The sequence below is a fragment of the Solanum pennellii genome, chromosome 7, assembly GCF_001406875.1.
Source record: "Solanum pennellii chromosome 7, SPENNV200".
Taxonomy (NCBI): domain Eukaryota; kingdom Viridiplantae; phylum Streptophyta; class Magnoliopsida; order Solanales; family Solanaceae; genus Solanum; species Solanum pennellii.
In genome coordinates this window covers 5,086,537-5,109,946 of record NC_028643.1, presented here as the reverse complement: position 1 = coordinate 5,109,946, position 23,410 = coordinate 5,086,537, and the positions used below count along the sequence as shown (strand labels likewise).

Here is a 23,410-nt window from a genome sequence, read left to right as displayed (position 1 = left end):
GGGGTGCGACGGATTTCAAATGGATCAAGCAATCTCTATCCTCTACTGATGCCTGCTGATCAGGACTCTTGTCTATTCAGACCGCAAGTAAACCTTATTCCTCCATTTGTAAATATTCAGTCACAAGTCAGAAGATTACACCGATGGACTTCAAAAGAGTTGAATCTACTGAGTCTGCCAAATTAAATGAAATGACCTCCATATCTACTAATGTTTTGACAAAAGAGATGAAATCTGACGTATTTTCAAATGGAATCTCAGATCCATCATACTGTCTTAATGATCACAAGAAAGGCAAGCAACACATGAGAAGTCTATCCATATCACCCCTTTCTCAAGAGCTTATTAGATTAGGTTATGGAGAGCAATTACCTGATTTTCTGCCTAGAGGTTCACGACGACAAAAAGGTGCAAGTGATATTTGTGTCTTGTTCAGCCAGGGCTTGGATAGAAAATTAATCAAGCAGCAGAAAAAGGTATTGTTCCCCATTATATGAGATATCTTCAACTTTAAATTGAACAAGTGTTGGACATATAAAATATATAAGATGAGAGAACAGAACTTGTTCCAATCACACTTGACCAATATATTGCTTGTCTTTCAAGAATAGATGTAGGTTTGCTAGTAAGATACATAAATTGAGCGGCTTCACCTTTTAGCGTTTCTCTCGCTAAAATGCTTAGTGGAAATATATATTCATTTCTCTATGTAGAATAGAATTGTTAGAGTTGTGTAATTTATGCTAGATCTTATCGAGGATGACTTCCTCAGCTGAATGCAGAATAGTTTATCCGATAATATCTTTTGTACATGATTAACGCGTAGGAGTTCGTGCTGAAAAGGAAATGATACATTTGTAAAATTTTAGATATCTTATGAGAAACAGTTAGTATAAATATTTGTAGGTGTTCACATTGTAGCAATGATTCAACTGGCTGCTCAACAGTGACAGAGATAACAAAAAGACATGTATAGAATATAATGATACAGATAATAAAACGAACCTTGACGCAGGTTGTGTCAACTATGTCTTCTACTGTCAGGGAGAGAAATTTTTCAGCTAGATCACCAGAAATAAATATTGTTGTCAAGCCACTACAAAAATATCAATTTCATAGNCGTACACCTAAAATCAGTAAGTTAATACTTGAAATAGACACGTATATGGATGTGCATCTAAGCTTACAATACCACATCTTAACGATCAACTATTAACTAATTTGAAAATAACTTGTGTTGGGAAATGAGAAATCATGAAGTTTGTAGTTTTGATGGATGACAAAGAGTTGTAGTTTTGATGACTAACAAAAAGTCTTGATGTGTAACAAATTATTTTTTATAATCATCAAAAAGGGGGAAAATGTTGGAAAGTGTAATATGGTTAGCAAGTTTTGATGATAGACATACACACACCAGAAGCTATAACTGTAAAAAGCATAAACGTGTAATTTATGGCAAAAAGAAATCAAAGCGCGTCGCATCACACACAAATACAGAAGTCACATAGTAAATGGCATAAACTCATAATTTGTGGTAAAAAGAGATCAAAACGCGTCGCATCTAGAATTCAAGAGAAACAAGGAAAATTGAAGCTTGAGTACGTGTACAAGTTTAATTGAAAAAAAGGAAGTTGTGTATAAAAAAAATTATACAGTAAAAGGCAAAATATTGTATTCCTTTTTATACTACAATTGTACTCTTCTCCTTATATGATAAGGAGACATAATCAAGAGGGAAAAGGATTTGTAATTGTAATTCATTTCCTTGTAGAAGTTGAAAATGAATCAAACTCTATAAAAGGATCAAAAATTTGAAGGAAAAAAGTGTCTTTGCATAAACACAAATCGAGAGAATTTATCAGCAAAGCCAGAACAATAGCCATTGCATATTCACGAAATATATCATCTAGAGAGTTTGATTCATTAAAACTGCTCAAGATAAAAGGTTTTCTTATTTGCCTTTATGGGCTAGAAAAAATCTTAATGAGGCCCAAGCTAATCTGGGTTCCCAAGACTGATCTTTGACTAGTGTTTCAGGTGAAGGTGAGAGGGAAAAGACCAACTTGGTACATGAATAGTGCATGCTCTAAACAAGTTCTAAAAATGGTAGAAAATTTCTTCTCGCTCTTTGATTTTCAAGGAGGCTGTTTATTCCTTGAAAAGGATGAGAAAAATGAAAGAAACAAGATAAAAAAAAAGGTTGAAGAAAGTGACATGATATCAAACATCTTTGATGATGCAAATTTAGGGAACACTGCATATGAACCTTGTTCACATCTAACAATCATTGATGCACCTGAAAGATGAATTACTGTACTAGTCTATGGTCATGGAGATAGGGGGAATAATAGAGCAATCGGGACAGTTAGAGTATGGTACACCTTCAAAGGGAACATCATTGTGTGAACCTGGTCCTAGTTATTAATTAGAAGTTGTTGAAATTTGATAATGGTTGGTTCTCTATTACTCAGCTTGAGATTCCTTTGATCTTAGAGAGTATTATGTAGCAGACATACTCATGACGGCTTTGAATATGAAGAACTTGGGAAAAATCAACCAAAGTCAGGGCCTATCGAAACAAGTTGATGCATATCATGATTTCTTTAATAATTGGCTAGTAAACGAATATCTTATGCTTGAGTAATTATACAATGAATATCTGTTAACTCAACCTCGTACTATAACAGGTACACACTCCAGTCACATCTCAAACAATGTTTAGAAGGTTTGCGGATATTATCTCTACTCTTTGCTAACACCATTAAGTAAATCATGGAGGAACACAAAAAGGGGGAACCTGGTTTCTCTGTAATACTCAGGTATGTACCATCCTTTTCAATGCATGAAATTTCTGAGTTTGGGTCGAATATAAGCACTAGTGTACCTGATCGATCATCAGAAATTCAAATCTTATAAAAACACCAAGAACCCTCTTTGACAATACACATCATTCAATCCCAAATCGTTCTAATGTTGAAAACCTTAGTCCTCAAGCCACTCATGCTTTATTTGAGGCGGAAGTTTGCTTTTACCTCTCACTTCTGAACCAGGTTCACAAACTCCAAATTGATATTTCATCCATTCCAAGTGTATAACCTGTCTATCTCTCAGAGGGAACAATTCTCATAGAAATAACTTGTTGGTTGCTTTCATTATTGATAAACACATCTCTTTGTACTCCAAAATGTGGTGAATCTCTTACTTGTCGTTGATACTCCTTCAAAATGTCATCAAGAAAAAGTCTATCAAAAAAAAATCATGGAGGAATGAAAATGTTATGGAGTAGAGTTTAAAAAAAAATTGATGATGTACCTCATGTTTTTCTTGATTAAATTTCACATTATAAGAAAACTGATCAGAATGAAGCAACTGGTGCACAATGGGCATATAAAAGAAATCATCAATGGCACTAACATCCCTTTCTTCCTCACTTTAGTAATCATTGTCCCAATCCTTATCCTCAATTTTTTAGACTCTCTGACTCGTGGATGTGCTTATGTCTGTCTCATACTCATGATATCATATGCTTTTATTTTAGGACTTAAACTGGTACATATTTGTTTATTATGTTTCTCATTGAAGATCTTGATTGTGTGTGAGTTTAAGATGACTAATATTCTAAAATTAACTTACTATACTGTTAGCAGAAGTGTACTTGAAAGTGTTGTTCAAGTGGCCATGAGTTAAAAATGATATTGCACTCATTGAATGTTATTCGAATGCTTTGGTTATTGGTTTTCAATTATGACAAAAGGGGGAAGTTGTATGATGTGGGTAAGGGACATAATATGCATAATTTTTCATCATCAAAAAGGAGAAAATTGTTGGGGAATGAGAAATCATGAAGTTTGTAGTTTTGGTGGATGACAAAGAGTTGTAGTTTTGATGACTAACAAAAAGTCTTGATGTGTAACAAATCATTGTTTATCATCATCAAAAAGGGGAAAAATATTGGAAAGTGTAATATGGTTAGCAAGTTTTGATGATAGACATACAAACACCAGTGCAGAAGCCACTAGAAGCTATAACTGTAAAAGGCATAGACACATATTTTATGGCAAAAATAAATCAAAGCGCGTCGCATCACACGCTAATGCAGAAGTCATATAGTAAATGGAATAGACTCGTAATTTGTGTTAAAAAGAGGTCAAAACGCGTCGCATCTAGAATTCAAGACAAACAAGGAAACTACAAGCTTGAGTACGTGTACAAGTTTAATTGAAAAAAAGGAAGTTGTGTATAAAAAGGTTTGTACAGTAAAAGGCAAAATATTGTATTCCTTTTTTTTACTACAATTGTACTCTTCTCCTTATATGATAAGGAGACATATTCAAGAAGAAAAAAGATTTGTAATTGTAATTCCTTTCCTTGTAGAAGTTGAAAATAAATCAAACTCTATAAAAGGATCAAGAAGTTGAAGGGAAAAAAAGTGTCTTTGCATAAACACAAATCGAGAGAATTTATCAGCAAAACCAGAACAATAGTCATTGCATATTCACGAAATATATCATCTTGAGAGCAGTATAAATGGAGAAAAAACGCAGGCCTTCGTCACAGCAACGTAAGGACCAGGTTCACCTTCGTCACAATAACGTAAGGACCAGGTTCACCTTCGTCACAGTAACGTAAGGACCAGGTTCACGAGTTCTGTTCCACACTGAACTATTGAACGTTGAAGTCTGATCAATTAAAGTCTAGGGTTAGTTAGTCTTTGTTGATTTCTTCTAGGTTTATTATTGAGTTGTAATAATTTCTAGATTGTGTAACAAGAAGTAGGTTTGACTTCTTGGGAGTAGATTATTGTGAAAATTGTAAACAAGAAGTGGGTTTGACTTCTTGGGTGGTTAGAGTAAAGAAGAGTTGAGAGCTTTTGTAAACAAAAAGTGAGTTTGACTTCTTGGTGAGTGGAGAGTTTTCGATTATAGTTAATTGAAAAGGGTAGAAGTTTAGAGTTTGATTCATTGATTAACTGAGTTGTAAATCTTGAATTAATATAGAACTTCAGTGTGGCTTTTCCATTCCTTGAGTTAGGAAGGCTTCCACGATAAATCTTTATTTTATTGTGTTGCGACAGAATTACAAGAACCTGATTCTTGTATTAGGGTAAGGTTTCTTCAACCTGAATTTTGAGTTTTTATTCAAAAATGAACAGAATACATAGTTCAAAAAGTTATGCAGGTTCCAAGAATTCTCTATTCTCTTTACAGCTCTAAAATCTAAAGGCTAAATAAAAGACTATCTAAAATCATATACAAAAGTTTCAATTCAACAAATTCACTAAAAATAACATCAAAGATTCCCAATTTAATGACTTAGAGCTAAATGTTTCAAAATTACAAACAGAAAAGCACAATTCAACCAAGGTCAGAACATATTGAAAGCGCATTTGAATGATGATAAGGACAGCAACTTACTTGGGATTCTTTTCAAACTGCCCAAACATGTTTCGGTATGCTTTTCAGAAGATTTTACAACCACTTTCTTCTTTATTTTTGTACCTTAGAGACCACTTATGTTCGACCCCATAAAAAATCTTCACAAGTACAACAACCTGCATTAGAAAATCATAAAACTTTCATTCATTCTCATTAGTTAATACATAGCGGCAAACTGACAGTGAATATGCCAAGAACTATTAATTAATATGCTGAACAATAAATTATTGTTCCGGGTGTTGCTTTCCTTTTGATTTCTTTCTTCTTTTTCCAGTCTTTTTTAACAATTTTCAATGTTGAGAATATGTATTTATTTAAATCTATGTCCTCAAAATCCCTTTCCAAAAGAAATGACAAAAGATAAAACTTTACATTTATAATCTTCGTATCAATTGCACCCCGAGAAACATGAAAAAACATACCCAAAAAGCGGGAGGAAGAAAGAAAGAAACACATAAAACATCCTGATATATAATACTGAAACTGAAAACAGGAATAAAAGAAAACCTGAAAAATTCACGAGAAAGAGATCTTCCGCAACTTTCAAGCAGTGGGATCTTGCATTTGGAGATTTTGAGTGATATTGATGAACGGTGGGTTTTTTGAAAATTTTATTCTCGAAAAGCTTGCTTACTGGATGCATTCCTTATTTTGAGAATTGCAATTGTGATTGATAATGGATTTAACATGTTAACTGGTCCATTATCATATTCATAAGAATGTTTTAAAAATGTGGATCAATTGAATTTTGTTCAAAATTTGGTATATGGACAAGTTTCAAAAATTATGTGTTCACACTAAGAAATAGTGAATTTTACTTTTGTCTTATAATTGTTATACAAAAGTAGGGTCATCATGTAGGAAATTAATTAAAATGAAGTTCTGGATGTTGAAAAAATAACTCCATCATTGATATTCCTAATAAGAGATCTATACCGAAACATGTATAATATAGGATGCAAATTACAAATAAATGGTGACAGATTTATTGGTACATGACATGAGAGGGGAGAGAATTGAGGAGTGAATGAAATGAAAAATGTGTTAGTGTCTATTTCCTTGAGTCATGTACTTAGTTCTAGAAAAATCTTATAATTTAATTATAGTTTTAAGATTAATCATAGAACTTATGCACGAAATTTAGCCACTTGAAAAAATATATTGACAAATTAAAAAATAGAATTTATAGAATTTTAAAATGAAATATATATGAAATGACAACATATTATCCTTGATTGTCCTCAACTTCATATTTTTTGTATGATAGAAAAATATCAAATTTTGACCCGTCAACTTTAAATTTAAATCAAACTTATGTTAATTCACTCTTTCGGTTAATATGTTTGAAATCAAATAAAAGAAAAAATTTGACTATATATATTAATGAAGAACTACACATTTATAATCTAGTAAACATTTTTAGTTTACTTTAAATGTAAATATACCATCCTATTCATTTTAGTTGTAAAGTTACTTTCACATACATTGTTTTATTTTAAAAATATACTTTTTGTTTGAAAATGGTGAAAAAATGACTAGGTTTTGAAAAATCAATTAATCTTATTATTGAAGAAAAATTGACTTATCAAATTACGGAGTCGCCACTTGATTTTTGATAAAATCAAGAAAAATTTTCAAATGATTTAAAAACAGATTAAAAATCGATTGAAAAAGGTTCGAAGTTCAATGTACATCCCGAGAAGGTATTAGGCCCTCGGGATACCCGCTAACTTGCGGTTGACCGGCGACTTGACTAAAATGACCTTGAAATATATTTTAAGATTTTAACTTAGTAAAGAATTCGTTTTGATATATTTTTTATTCCTTATTATTTCTAAAGGAAAACATTTAAAGGAAATTTAACTTAAGGGTAAACTAAATAGTGATAAAAGGGTAAACTAAATAGTGATAAAAGTAAATAAAACAAACAAGTAAATAAAATAGTAAAATTTTAAAATAATGAAAAATGGCTGCCCTTTAGGAGATTATTAAAATTCTACCAAAATATTAGGTGATTCAAATAATAAATAAAGAGAGAAAGATATTTGAACTTGGGCTTGATTGCCCAAATTCATTCATTTCGGCTTTGGCCCACCTGTCCTACACTAATTAAATTTGGGCCCTTTTCAACAAATTAAATCCTGCAAAGATATTGTGGCCTTTTGGGCCTATCAAAATTGTTGCTGAAAAGGGCCCTGTCCCATTTCCTGTAAAAAAAAGAGTCAAGGTATACAAGTGAGGTATACTTTTGTATACAATTCGTATTGGACTTTTTTAGCCCTGCATTTGTTCGAATACTCGTTTCTCGTTGTTCACACTGTATTTTTCATATTGTTTCTGCGTATTTGTACATGTACCTTTTTAAAACCTGTTTAACAATTGTATATCGCTGCCCAAAATGTATACCAATGTACACGTGTTGTACCCTATGCGCGTATCCTTTGCCTATTTCCGTATTTTTATCTGAAATCGGCGTCCCTGTAGGTTAACCTGCCATTCATATTTTTTACACCTATTTAAGGTATAGCGTCTATGTATATCAGCCTATTTTTCAACTTTCGAAAGTTGAAAGTTCCATTTTAGCAACATATTTTCACTGCTACAAAACCAGATTTCGAATTGAGATTTCCTGTGCATTTTCAACCTGTATATCAGTGTATACACTGTTATATAGCTGGTATACAACTTTCTGCAACACCTGTAAAATGTAATTTTCCAGCCGCCTCTACTTTTTTTCCCTACCTGTACACCTTTCAGGAGGTTGACTGACTCGGGAAGGGTGTTTGAGCCTTCATGGCTCAAATAAAGGATGCAAGGAGGAAAATGGAGTCCCAAAATGGACTCGAGAGGAATTTTCACATGCAATCAAACAAAAATGGAATAGCATATGAAGTGATAACATAACCAAACAAATCTTGTGTAAAACAGAAAATAAGAAAGACATGCACACCCTTTTAAAATTTGAGTTAAGCTGGAACATGATTCTAAAAGAAAACTCGGTTAAACTAGGAAATAAACTTGCAAATATCATAAAAAAACAAACACCAAGCAGTAACACATTGCAGGTATGCATTTATGTGCATATCATGTCTAGTAAACATAAGCACAACAACAGACATGGCAAGCCAAGTCTAAACAATGCCATACATTCTAAAAAAACAAAAGCATGGTTGATACTTTCCTTAGAGCAAAAATGAGAAATCCAAATGGAAACATCTATTAAGAAGAAACAGTGAGCAGCTAGTCATTAACCAAATATTCATACTCAACATTCATCTCAAATGCACTTGTTTGAGATCTTTTCTTAGATAGTGAAAAAAACATGACCTTCATTTGCAAACCCCTTCTTTATACTAAAACAAATAGGTAGAAAGATGCCACAAGATTAAGCAAATAATAATACCATGCTAACAGAGGGTAAACAGAGCAAGAAGACAGCTCCTCATGATAGCAGACACAAAATCTGTACATAAACACGCTAAGAAACCCGAAAATAACGACACAATGAATCCACACAAATGCTACTAACTAGATGATGTAAGAGGGAACAAAGAGGAACATCATCTCAAAGAAATTTCATGCTAAACCAATGCTTCGTGGAATAGATAGATTTTAAAACTTTTCAAACGATGAGGGCAGGGGACAAATCTAAACAAAGGCAGCAACATAATAATAATCAATCGTATTACACAGAAGGAGTTATCAGCCAACTCTTTGAAGTCCAAAACAAGCACAAAAAAACATTAGACCATTTAAGATGAATATGAGAACTAAGGGACTGCACAACCACCAAAACTACATGAGTACGATGAAATCTTACTACAGAATGATATGAAGACAAGCGAATCGCAAGGGTGCAAACTATCACTGATTTAGGAACGAAACATGATCAAACAAAGATGGGAATTGACATGATTTAGGAACGAAACATGATCAAACAAAGATGGGAATTGACACGCCTGCATTTTCCGACTGGTAACAGAGCAGTTATGCCATCCTATTTTTGAATGTTTACCAACCTAGATTCAAACATGCAACTAAGACGACGAACAATGATCAATCAGAAATCCCAACAAACAATCTCTCGACGAAGGGTAAAAGTCGGAACGGTTAAGGAAAAACAGTGAAGAACCAGAGCAAACAAACAAAATACACATCCCATCGTGTTCAACAGCGAATCAATCACAACAAACAATCCTTCGAAAAAAGTACAAAAATCTAAACAAATAAACCAAAACAGTGATGAAACAGAGGAACCAACAAGCATTCATTGCATCTCATTCAACACTTGAAGCAAAATGTAAGTAAAAGAAGGCATCACCTTTCTCCGAGAAGCGAAACAGGGGACAGACGAGCAGGGGAATGACAATCCTCACCACACAAGCGTCGATACCAAACAACAACCAAGAAAGCTCAAACAAAATGGGAACCCCGGACAAAGCTCGAAGAATAAGCCGAAAATGCTATAACACTACAGGAACCAAACTTTCGGTCTTGAAATGTTATGTTTAAGACTAAGAAAAGGTTGAGTTGTTCTCTTCAAGAACTGTTCTAAGAAAACAGAAAACCTTTTTTCGAAACTCTTTTCTCCCAACCCCAGAAATTATCGGAAAGGGGGGTATTTATAGGGGAATTATTAGGGTTTCGATTTTGGGAGTGTAGGATGAGGAATTTCCAAGATTTTCGGCCTATTTCCAATTCGAATTTCCAAATCCTGAATTCTTATCCAAACCAATGGAATATGCCGAAATGGATACCAAATTCCTAATGGTTGGGAGGTGAGGTGGAAGGATAGGATCGTCTCCCTCGTCCTTGGAGCTTTGTGGCTCGATCTTGCTACTGCAAGGACGAATATGCAGAGACCCAGAGCAAGAATAGCGATGTTGTACGATGCTGGAGAGAAGGGGGAAAAGATACGTTGGGGAGAGCCTGCTCACGCGCCTAAAGAACGAGGGGAATACGTGGGGAAGGGATCAAACACACGCGAAGGGGAGAAAGGGCAACGATCGTCCATCACTATTGCTGGATATTTCTGGCGAAGAAGAAGAAAGGGGAAATTGGGTCGGGGACGGGTCGAAAGGGAAAAGGGAATTGGGGCTGGGTTGGAAAAGGGAATTGGGTTGGTATAAGAAAAAAAGTGGGCTGATATGAAAAGAATAAGTGTTCCTGGATGAGGAAAAAAATGGGCTAGAAAGGAAATTAAAGTGGGTTGCTGATAGGGAGGAATTGGAGTGGGCCTGGGAATTAATTAAAAGGGAATGGACTATGCTTTGGAAATTAGGAAACAACCCAATTAAATGCAAATTAGAGGATTTCACTAGAATTTAAACAAAACGAATTAATATCAATTAATTAACAAGCTTCCTAATTTTAACAAAATAAAATAATTAATGTAATCGTATACTAGTGATTCAAAAACGTAAGCATAATTTAAACTTAATTAATTTTAATAGGATATTTATTAAAATTTAAAGTCTTTTGAGAAATAATCGTAAAAATATACCAATTATATACATAATTATATATATATATATATATATATATATGTATGTATATATATATATGTTATCTAAAAATTATAAGAAAAATGACAAAAATATTCAAAATAACATAAAATTCATACATTATTATTTTTCTTCGCAAAATTGATAAAAACTAATTATTTTAAATTGTTTGGAAATTTAAGAAGCTCGAAAACTAATTTATACCGGGGAGGATCGAAATTGTGTGTCAACAACTGTCCCTCATTTTACTTGGATTGATACAAGCAATTCGAGGAAAATGAAATTGACCAAGCCAATTTTGACCAACCTCATATGTCTTTACGGGAAGGATTTGGCAAAGGGTTTAGGAATTATGGACGAACCCTTATAACGGGTTTCCTACATATCTCAGGCTATATGAGAATTCAGGCCACTTGTAGTTCGATAAGCTTGATTTAACGCACGACTTTGAAAGAATTCAAAAGCTACCTCAATACCGAATTATGAAGGTATCGAAATGCTCGAGAATAAAATTGGAGAGCGAATGTTGGAATACAACCGAGCTTTAAACATTAAATCTGCCTACATATCCTTAAACCTTCAGGAATCAGGCTGTGTGTAGTTCGACTCGATCGGTTGAAAAGGAAATCTATTATGCTAGATAACCTTCGGTTTTGGACAAGTGACAAATTAAACGAACATGAAAAGGAGGCTTGTAACCTCTTAGCCATGAATGTGGAGCTCTTCACATCCATAGGTAAGAACTTACACGGACATAATTTCCAAAACTCTTGGTGTATCATCACTCAGATTGGAAAGTTGCTTCCAGTAAATCGAAACTTCTAGATGCGAGACTGAAACTGACAAAACTAAAGAAGAACCCACATGTCTTTTGATGGGAGTGGTTCGATTATGGTGGAAGTCGCTTCCCTGCTCGTATCCTAAGAGTTTGACATTCCTCTTCGGACTGTGTCTCAGTTCGCTGCTAAGGAAAAGTTCCATATTGTGCTGCATCATTTTTGATGTTGTCCGCACCTGTGGTTTTTGAAGAATTCATCCTTTTGGATGCTCTCGACAAAGACTGAGATAAAACTCGTCAGCTTAAAAAATGCAATTAGGATGGGAGACAGTGTCTTTTTATCATGTCGACACTTCATTGTTCTCCTCAATATTCGACGTCGACTCGATCGATTTGACGTACAAAAAATAAATCTTATGACTTGTGTTTTGTAGTATAATCTTCGATGTACTCTATATTTGATGTCGAAATAAATAAATAAATGCTGATGCGATATTGATATTTCTTTTGCCGTCATCTTTGATACTTTTCTTGATGTTTGCTTTTATCAAAAATAAAGAATGCAGTTGAGACCGATGAATAAATAGTCCTCTTGGGATACACGATTTCCCTTTCTTTATCCATGCATGCCTTCTTGCGGGGCATGAATATCTTCCCGCGATACGTAAATTTCTACAAGGTACGAAATCTTCTCGCAATGCATAACTTTCGGCGAGGCACGAAATCTTCTCGCGATGCATAATTTTTAAAGAGGCATGGATTCTTCTCGTGATGCATAAATTCCAGTGAGGTATGAAGCCTTCTCGCGATGCATAAATTCCAGCGAGGTATCAAATCTTCTCGCGATGTATAAATTTGACGAGGCATGAAATCTTCTCGTGACGCATAATTATTGACTCGCAATGCATGATTTTCCGCGATGCATGATTTTCGCTATGCATGATTTTCAACGAGGCATGGATTCTTCTCGTGATGCATAAATTCCAGCGAGGTATGAAGTCTTCTCGCGATGTCTACATTTCAGCGAGGTATGAAATCTTCTCGCGATGTATAAATTTGACGAGGCATGGAATCTTCTCGTGACGCATAATGATTTTCTGCGATGCATGATTTTCGCTATGCATGATTTTCAACGAGGCATGGATTCTTCTCGTGATGCATAAATTCCAGCGAGGTATGAAGTCTTCTCGCGATGTCTAAATTTCAGCGAGGTATGAAATCTTCTCGCGATGTATAAATTTGACGAGGCATGAAATCTTCTCGTGACGCATAATGATTTTCCGCGATGCATGATTTTCCACAATGCATGATTTTCCGCGATGCATGATTTCCGCAATGCATGATTTTTAACACGCAATGCATGAATATTCATCTCGTCTCTGTTGATGATAACGGCCAGACGACCTCCAGATAATATATCGCCTTGATCAATAATAAAATAATGATAAAATAACTGTCTCCTCTGGGGTAATGCATTGTCCTGATCGACAATAACTATCTTGTTTGATAATGCGATGCTGATAGCGTCCTTTACGGAAACTGTAAACTCTTCTTTGCCATTCCTGTTTGATTCACCTTTGAATCTGGCTAGATTTTCTTTGTAAATTTCATGTTGTTGGATTTTGATTGAAATAAACAATTCATATTCCCAGGTCTTCAACATAAGTGATATAAAATGTCTTTTTCTTCTAGGCAAGCCATTGATTTTGGGATAATTTCTCCTCTTTGGAGTTCTCCCTGTTCATTCGTCGGAAGAATTTGCCGATTTCAAAGCAAAGCTATAAACCTGAGTCCACAAAAAAATTGTTAGTTTTAAGAAACGTACTGATCTGTGTCAATTTTTTCATTTGTTTGCTCCTTGTCTTGATATCTCCGGTTGATTTCCCGATTTTTTATAGATAAGACAAAATATTTTTATGCCAAAACAAATGAAACATAAAAGGGAAAATTTAAGAGAAATAAATTTTTAAGAAATAGCATCTTGAAAAGGTCACTGTCAAGTCATGTCATATCATACTTAACACACTTCTTTGAGTCTGACATTTAGAAGTCTATCTGATCATTTGCTGGTGAGCTTTCGGAGTCACTCCGGACTTGTAGATAAAACTCATAATGAAATTTTAAGGCCATCCTCAAAATTTCTGTCCCAGTTTACTGTCTTGCTTATCTTTTCATTGTAACTGAATAGATCGCGTTCTCAAAAATTCTGTCCCAGTTGCAGATCTCGAAATATCTTTAGTTTGACTCGCTGAGGAGACTCGTTTTGGAGAACTTTTGAGTCCCTCTCAAAAATTTTGTCCCAGTTCTACTGTAAAGAGGAATAGAAATCTTGCGGAGATATGACCAAACCCTTGTGGCCCCTATGTCCTGTTGGGGCAGGAATCAGGCCAAACATAGTTTCCCTCAAAGGTATATAAAATAAAAGCATTTACAAAGAAAACCGACCGAGGCCGACATAGGGCGCCTAAGTATCTCGTTTTTGAGAATTCAGTTCAAACGTAGTTCAGATACAAGAAATAATTAAAGGGGATAAGGGAAGTGACCGAGGCCGATATAGGCCACCTACGTATCTTATTTTTGAGAATTCAGGTCAAACGTAGTTCAGATACAAGAAATAATTAAAGGGGATAAGGGAAGTGACCGAGGCCGACATAGGCCGCCTACGTATCTCATTTTTGAGAATTCAGGTCAGACGTAGTTCATTACAAAGGGATAAAATTTAAGCAAAGCAAATACAAGCAAACAGAATGGTTACGAGTAAATAACAGAAATGCAAAATGAAAATTCACATGTAGTATCTCTTGACAACATCTGAGTTGGTAGGTTTAGGCCATACACTTCCATCCATCTCTGACAGGACCAAAGCACCTCTAGATAATACTTTACGAACCATGTAAGGACCCTGCCAATTTGGCGCGAACTTTCCTTTGTACTCGTCTTGGTGAGGAAAAATATGCTTAAGAACCAACTGGCCAACTTCAAAATTTCTGGCTCTTACTCTCTTGTGAAAGGCACGAGTAATTCTCTGTCTATACAACTGGCCATGGCAGACTGCAACTATTCGCTTCTCATCAATCAAAGTTAGTTGGTCAATCCGTTTGCTAACCCATTCAGCGTTACTCAATTCAGCTTCTTGGATGATTCTCAAAGACGGTATCTCAACTTCAGCAGGTATAACTGTTTCTGTTCCATATACTAGCAAGTATGGAGTAGCACCAGTCGATGTTCTGACCGTCGTTCGATAACCCGGTAAAGCGTATGGCAACATTTCATGCCAACCTCGATGTTTGTCAATCATTTTCCTCAAAATATTTTTGATATTCTTGTTGGCGGGCTCTACAGCTCCATTCATTTGGGGCGATAGGGAGTTGAATTCTGATGAGTGACCTTAAATTGGTCACATGTCTCTCTCATCAAATGACTGTTGAGATTTGCACCGTTATCAGTAATGATGGATTCTGGCACTCCAAATCTACATATCAGATTGTTGCGGACAAAATCAGCCACCACTTTCTTGGTTACCGACTTTTAAGTGGATGTTTCCACCCATTTGGTGAAATAATCAATGGCAACCAAGATGAATCTGTGTCCGTTAGAAGCGGCTGGCTCTATAGGACCAACGACATCCATTCCCCAAGCTACAAATGGTCAAGGTAAACTCATAGCATTAAGATCGTGAGGTGGAACCTGTATCAAATCATCGTGCACTTGACATCTGTGGCATTTTTGTACGAACTTGCAACAGTCATTCTCCATAGTCATCCAGTAATAACCGGCTCAAAGAATCTTTCTTGCCAAAGTGAGCTCATTCATATGTGTACCACAAACTCCAGCATGTATCTGTTCAATAAGCCTCACAGCTTCAACAGCATCCACACATCTTGGAAGACCCAAATCTGGAGTCCTCCTACAAAGGACTTCCCCACTTAGGAAGAATTGAGAGCCATACGGCGTATCAACTTCTTCTGATTGGACGTAGCGTCTTCAGGATAAGTCCCAGACTCCAAGTACCTCTTTATGTCAAAATACTAAGGCAAACCGTCTGGTTCTGCTTCAACATGAGAACAATGGACTAGATGTTCTTTCAATTCTATATCCAAAGGATCAATATAATCTGTATCCAAATGTTTAATCATCGAAGCGATGGTGGCAAGAGCATCGGACAATTCATTCTATATTCTGGGAGTATGTCTGAACTCGATCTTGTGAAACCTTTTGCACAACTTTTGCACATATTGTACGTAAGGTATAATCTTCGAGTTCTTCACAACCCATTCACCTTGAACTTGATGAATCAAAAGATCTGAGTCTCCAATAACCAACAACTCATTGACATTCATGTCGATGGCCATTTTCAAACCAACAATACAAGCTTCGTATTCGGCCATGTTGTTTGTGCAATTAAATCGGAGCTTAGCTGCCATGGGATAGTGTTGACCAGATTCTGAAACTAAGAGTGCTCCGATACCTTTACCTTGATGATTTCATCAAAGGATAATCTCCAACCTAGGTATGCTTCAGAAATATCCTCACCCACAAACGACACTTCTTCATCATGAAAATAAGTCTTAAGTGGTTCATACTCTTCATCCACGGGATTTTCTGCAAGATGATCAGCCAAGGCCTGTGCCTTTATTGTCTTCTGAGTCACATACACGATATCAAACTCATTCAACAGCATTTGCTAGTTAGCTAACATTCCGGTCGGCATCGCTTTCTGGAAAATGTACTTCAACGGATCCATTCTGGAAATGAGATATGTAGTATACGAAGACAAATAGTGTCTCAATTTCTGGGAAAGCCACGTCAGAGCACTACACGTTCTCTCCAGCAAAGTGTAACGAGACTCGTATGGAGTAAACTTCTTGCTTATATAGTAGATAGCCTTTTCCTTCTTTCCTGTCTCGTCATGTTAACCAAGTACACATCCGAAGGCACTATCTGAAACAGACAAGTACAACAACAAAGGACTCCCTTCTCGCGGAGGAACCAATACCGGTGGGTTGGACAAGTAGCTCTTGATAGCATCGAAAGCAGTTTGACACTCCTCAGTCCACTTAGTCGGGGCGTTTTTCTTCAGTAGCTTAAAAATAGGCTCACACACCACTGTCGATTGTGCTATAAATCGACTGATATAGTTTAACCTCCCTAAGAAACTCATCACCTCTTTTCTCATTTTCGGCGGAGGTAACTCTTGGATTGCTTTAATCTTGGAGGGGTCAAGCTCAATAACCCTTCTGCTGACTATAAATCCCAACAACTTCCCAGATGGGACTCCAAAAGCGCATTTGGCGGGATTTAACTTCAAGTTGTAGCGACGCAAGCGTTCAATAATTTTCTCAGGTGTGTCAAGTGATCCGAACTCTCCGGGATTTGATTATGACATCGTCCACGTACACTTCAGTTTCCTTATGAATCATGTCATGGAAAATAGTCTTCATGGCTCTCATGTAGGTGGCGTCGGCGTTCTTGAGGCTGAACGGCATCACCCAGTAGTGATATACACCCCAAGGTGTAATGAAAGCCATTTTTTCTGCGTCTTCTTCATCCATCAGAATTTGGTGATAACCTGCGTAACAGTCCACAAACGACTGCATCTCATGTTTGGCACAGTTGTCAATCAAAATATGGATATTTGGCAACGGAAAATTATCCTTCGGACTAGCCTTGTTGAGATCTCTATAGTCAACACAAATCCTGATTTTCCCGTCCTTCTTGGCGACCGGGACAACGTTGGTCAACCAAGTTGGATATTGTCTTACTTCCACCAATCGGGACTCTATTTGCTTGGTGATCTCTTCCTTAATCTTCAAACTCATTTCAGGCTTGAATTTTTGAGTTTTTTGCTTCATCAGCTCGAACCCTGGGTTGATCGGTAGCTTATGAGATACGACATCGGTACTCAACCCTTGCATATCACCGACTTCCCAAACAAACACATCACTATATTCAGCAAGCAAATGAACCAGGTCTTCTTTCTGAGCTTCATTTAAGTGGGTGTTGATCTTAACCTCTTTAACACATTTCAAATCTCCTAAATTCACTGTTTCTGTTTCCTCAAGATTTGGTTTATGCTGATTCTCGAACAGCAGGAATTCCTCGGCGACGTAATCTAATTCCCCACTTTCTTCTTCACAATCGTCAACCTTGTCGTCATTTGTCTCATTTTGTTAATTTATCTCATGACATGACATGACATTGGCAGGTATGTAACTTATTTACCGAAATCATAAACAGACAAAATTAGGAAAGTAAAGTATAACAAACAACTAAATAAGTAAAGTTAAAATAAAGAGGCTTTCATTTAAAACAAAACTTCAAACTTTGGCCATGGCATGGGGGCCATGTTGCCTTTTGAACATCACAACGGAAATTCAAAAATTGAACAGTTAAGGAAAACGCAGAAATGGTGGATCTCGGGCCTCTTACGGACAACCACCGATTTTAGTGTGCATAAAATAACTCATTTCCACCGAAGAGTTCGGGACATCAGGATCGGCGTGAAAGTCCAGTTTTGCAGCACCTCCCATGGTTAAACATCGCGATTACCAGCTAACTCGACCTCTTCCTCGACAACAGCATCGATCTCCTCGAAGAGGTCACAGATTCCTTCCCTAAAGTCTTCAGGCTTGGCATACTCTCGGATCGGAAAGGATTGATAAAGATGAGGGATCGGCTTAGCCAACTCTTGATCCTTTTTATTCTTCATCTTAACATCGTCATCTGTGGGGATGTACCCCAAACCATATCTGGATCCTTTAACAAGGACCGGAACAGGCTCAATAATTCCTTGGGAATCTCTTCCCAATCCGAAACTTGGCTCGAAACCGTTCTGGAACATCACTGTGGCTATCATTTTGTACACGGCTGGCATGGGGGTCTATGGGGCCAAATCTTCATCGGTGGCATTCACCAGCTCCACCGTGTAAAAGTCTGTACCTCGCGGTATATCATCAATGACCGGCACCTACCTGCCCGAGTAACTTCCCTCGCAGTGAATAACCAACTCTTCATTCTTCCAAAAAAGCTTCATCATTTGATGGAGATTAGAGGGAACGACTCCAGCCATATGGATAAATGGCCTACCCAAAAGAAGGTTGTAACTGGTATCTATATCCAATACTTTGAATTGCGCGCTGAACTCTGCGGGGCCCATCTGAAGAGTCAAATTCACTGCCCCTAATGTGTCTCTTTGAACACCATCAAAAACTTTCACATTGACCTGGTTCTGCTCCAGTTTCCCAAGGTCAAAATTTAGCTGCCTCAACGTCGACAATGGGCAGATATTCAAACTCTATCCATCATCTACCAAAACACGGTTGACAACCTTTCCACTGCATATCACGGTAATGTGCAGCGCTTTGTTGTGGGATCTCCCTTCGACTGGTAACTCATCGTCACAAAATTTGATCCGGTGCCCCCGAATAACTTGATGAATCATAGCAGCCACGTTACACTACTTGTACCTGAAGGTACGTATGTATCATCGAGAGCTTTCATTAAGGCCTGCCTGTGGGACTGAGAGCTCATCAGCAGGGCCCACACGAAGATCTGAGCCGGAGTCTTCTCTAATTGTTTGACGATGGAATAGTCCTTCGGTTGCATCCTTCTCCAGAACTCTTCTGCTTCTCCTTCGCTTATCGGCCTCTTAGCATGGTCCTTCTTTTTTCCTCCGAGAGCAAGCTCATCAGGAGTGTAGCACCTTCCGGACCTGGTCATGCCTTGGGCAACAGCAGTTTCGACGACAAGAGTTTCCGAAGGCACTGATATACCGTGGTTTCATGGTATTATTAATACTTTTTCCTTAAGTTTAGTGTGTCCAAAAGCCTTTTTGTGCTAACTTTTATGTAAGTTTCTCTTTATTTGCAGGAAATCTGTCTAAAAGATGAATGCGGAGGTTTATGAGCGAGAAATACAGAGCAATACCACCTGCGGAGCTTGTGACGGTTCGTCGTGCCCGTGACGGTCCGTAGGTGGCATCGTAGTGCAGCTGCTGAAGGAAGATGGCGAATTCTGACCAAGTGTGGGGTTACAGAGTGCGTGACGGACCGTCGTAGCCATGACGATCCGTCCTGCTGGTTTGTCATGAAGTTCAGAGAAGTAGTCCCAGTACCCAAATTCCAAGAGTTCAAGTGTTTTGGAATGGAGACCCTCGACGGATTATTGTGCCTATGACGATCCGTCATACCTGCCATCGAGGGTAATGAAGAGAGCAGTAGAAGAAATTGCACAAGTATGGGACGAAGGAGTCCATGACGGTCCGTCGTGACCACGATGATCCATCGCGAGGTCCGTCGACCCACCCGCGTTTTGACAGATTTCCAGCAAATAGGGTCCTTATTTAATTAGGTTTTTATTTTTTATAAATAGTTCAAAAAACCTCGGTTTTGAGGTAGGACCCTTGATTATTGTTAGACTCTGGATTACTTGGTTAGACTCTTGATTATTTTTAGACCCTTTGTGAGACTCTTGAATATTTTGAGACTCTTGATTGATTGTTGGTGATTTTTGTTGATTAATCAAGTGAACTTTCAGATTTTACTCTTTCTCATTGAAGTAAGTACATGAATTCTTATACCATATATTTGAATGTTGTGAATATGACTATGGGTAACTTAACTCCATAACTAGGGTTGTGGGAACCATGGGCAAATAATGAGGTAAAACCTAACTAAAATAACAATTCTAGAACAGTGTCTTGCATGTATTGATAATTCTTTCGCTTAGAAGTCTTTTTAACGGATGGCCAACGTTAGAACTCGCCTTAATGCTACTTGCCGGACCAAGGAGGTAGATAATAGCAAAGGAATTATCGACATAGATTTAGTGTATACTATCTAATAGGCTAGTATTGATTGGTACGAGGTAATAACTTAGTCAAATATCGAATACGATGCTTAATATGTGGTAAAGATAAGGGTTAGTATAGCAACACATGTAGCCGGACTAAGGTGCGGAGTGAAATTTTCTAGATGCTGTACCTAGGATTTAGAAATACATAACTTATCACTTTGCATGCAAGATACTAGGAAAAAAATGTTACAGCTAAAATTATCAAGTTATGAACCTGTGGGGAACACATAAACCCTAGTTACTTTTATTAATTGAATAAACTCCAACATTCGAAGCTGTTAGTTGTCTCCTTTAATTTCGCTAGTTATTTTCATTTATTTAAAATAGAAAAACCCTTTTTTTTTATCATTTTTGCTTTCGAAGGAAGTAATTGACTGAACAATAGTAATAATAGATTGAAGTTAAGTCTAAACTATTTTCCTCGTGGGAACGATCCCAACCTCATTAGATGGGTTATTTACTTGACACGACCGCTTTACTTCTTATTTGAGAATTAAGTTTGAGCGTATCAGGCACAAAGGCAACAACCTTTGTAGGTGTCAGAATAACAAACTCTCTCCTTTCCTTGACGCTTAAAGAAGCGACAACCCTTTCCAAGTCCTCATGCACAATGGGAGTAATCATCTTTGTACCATACCCGTCTCCATCCGTTTCAATCATATTATCGTTACCACCTCCATAATTTGGCAACGGGTTTGTATTGACATTCGGCGCCGCCGGTTGGAGAGAAACTACCTCCTGATCGATCAGATCCTGGATTTTGTGCTTAAGATTGATACAGTCTTCCGTGTCATGTCCAACACTGTTGGAATGATAAGCACATCTTTGATATGGCTTGTAGAACTTTGAATTGACATCCATGGGCTTGGGCCCCACAGGGTGGATGTATCCAGCCGCGGCTAGTCTCTCAAATAGTTTGGTTCGGCTTTCAGCAAGTGCAATAAAGTTCCTTGAAGGCCTTTATTCAAATCTGGGTCGGGAAGGGTCTTAACCGCTTTGCTAAGGGGTAGGCACCTGCTGATAATTTCGGGTATTCAGACGAGGAGCTTGGCTTCTAGGATAAGGGTTTGTTTGATAATTTGGCACTGGAGCCTTGTAATTCGGGAGGGGGTTTTGATAAATTGGAGCTTGGACCTGATAAATGGGTGAGGGCGCTCGGTAGCTCGACTGTTCATTGGCACAGTTGGGAGCAATATTCTGATAGGGAGATGGAATTTGGTAAGGTTGAGGGAAATTTGGGTATGTGGGAGAAAAATTTTGGAGATTTGGGGGTGGACATTGATACGACGAAATTTGAGAATTTGGATAGGTGGGGGTAGTATTATGGTTATTAGGATGATTGGATTGCGGGTAGTAGGCTTGGTGAGACTTTGGGGAGGGCCTAGAACGATCTTGGGAATGTGACGAGTTTCTGGGGGGTTTTCTTCCCCCATACGAGACAACGACAACTTTCTCTCTTTTCTTCCTTATCAATCCTGAATATCCAGGTGACGTGGATACCCAGGATATCTTCCCCAACTTCAGACCGTCTTCGATAGTTTCACCAACTTTGACTATCTCGACGAACTTAGCTCCGACTAGCAACATGATTCTGTCGTAGTATTCTGGCTCCTGCACCCGCACAAACACTTTCACAATCTCTTTCTCGGTCATTGGACGCCTTACTCTTGCTGCTTCCTTCCTCCATCTATAGGCAAACTCCCTGTAGCTTTCAATTGGTTTCTGCTTCATCTTCTCTAGAGAATACCGATCGGGAACTATTTTGACATTGTAGGCAAATCGGTCAATGAAGTCTTTGGCCAGCGCATTCCAACTGGGCCACTGCCTGGTTTCGTGTAAAATAAACCACTCGAGGTCCTCCCCACATAGACTTTGGTTGAAAAGCCGCATCAACAAGGCCTCATCCCTGCCAACTCCCATGAGCTGGTCACAATACAATCTCAGATGCGCCATGGGTTTGCCTACTCCTCCGAAGGTGTCAAACTTCGGAATTTTGAACCCTTCGGGAAGGTTCAAATCTGGGTGGATGCAGAACTCTGCGTAACTGAGTCCAACGATGTCTGGGATGCACTGTAGCTCTTTCATAGCCCTTTTGATTTCCTCCTTTATATCGATCTTCACTTATTCCTTTTCCTTCCATTCTCTTTCCTGTTCTTCATAGTAATCCAACTCAAAACCGTGCACCTCGTGCTCGGCAGGAACGGGAACTTGGAAGGTGGTTCTTTTTGGGAGGGGTGGAGCAATAGAGGGACTTGGAACGTTTTGGGTTGTCAGGTAGTTCTGTGGGTAGGCTTGAGGATTGGTGTTCTGATTTAAATGGGGGTGAGGTGTTTAGAGATTGAAGGCAGTTTGATTTTGGTTTTGATTCTGTGGCGGTGGGGCGATTTGAGTATTCTGAGGATGGGGTGGCATTTGAGGGTGGTTATATGGAAGAGGTGATGGAGTTTGGTAAGATACAGAAGCGTATTGGGGGTTTTGGGTTTGTTAGATCTATCACAGATGGATTATGCACAAGTGTAAAATGATGGTTCTGAGTTGGATCCGTGTTTGATGAAGGGAAGTAGATCGGAGGTCTTCCATCAGCAATATTAGGACCAAATCCAGGTAGAGGCGTATCTTGTCTCCGTTTCATTTCAACTCTCATTTCAGCGACCTGTTGCATCAACTGCATGATCAGTTCGTTCTGTTCCGCTACGGTGGGCTGAGCCACCACAATGTCAGTAAGACTCACTTCGTCGTTGTTGTCTCCCATAACTGTTTTTCCTTTGCCTGAATTTGGTCTATAGAAGGAATCTGTAGGACCTTTCGATCTGGTGAAGTAAGGATGATCTGCCAGCTCT

The 23,410-nt window shown here is 37.7% G+C and overlaps 2 protein-coding genes across 2 annotated transcripts; both read right to left on the bottom strand.

Moving 5' to 3' along the window:
* Positions 1-14,502: 14,502 nt before the first annotated feature.
* Positions 14,503-15,069, bottom strand: LOC107024773. Its single transcript, XM_015225740.1, has one exon. It carries the CDS (start codon positions 15,067-15,069, stop codon positions 14,503-14,505), a length of 567 nt encoding a protein of 188 aa, XP_015081226.1.
* A 6,500-nt stretch (positions 15,070-21,569) lies between these two features.
* LOC107024772 lies at positions 21,570-22,655 on the bottom strand. The gene has a single exon (XM_015225738.1). The coding sequence runs from the start codon at positions 22,653-22,655 to the stop codon at positions 21,570-21,572; it is 1,086 nt and encodes a 361-aa protein (XP_015081224.1).
* Positions 22,656-23,410: the final 755 nt, after the last annotated feature.

Bases quoted from the DNA above. Each gene is read 5' to 3' on its own strand.
- LOC107024773 (XM_015225740.1), bottom strand. From the start codon at position 15,069: ATGAATGGAGCTGTAGAGCCCGCCAACAAGAATATCAAAAATATTTTG.
- LOC107024772 (XM_015225738.1), bottom strand. From the start codon at position 22,655: ATGAAAGAGCTACAGTGCATCCCAGACATCGTTGGACTCAGTTACGCA.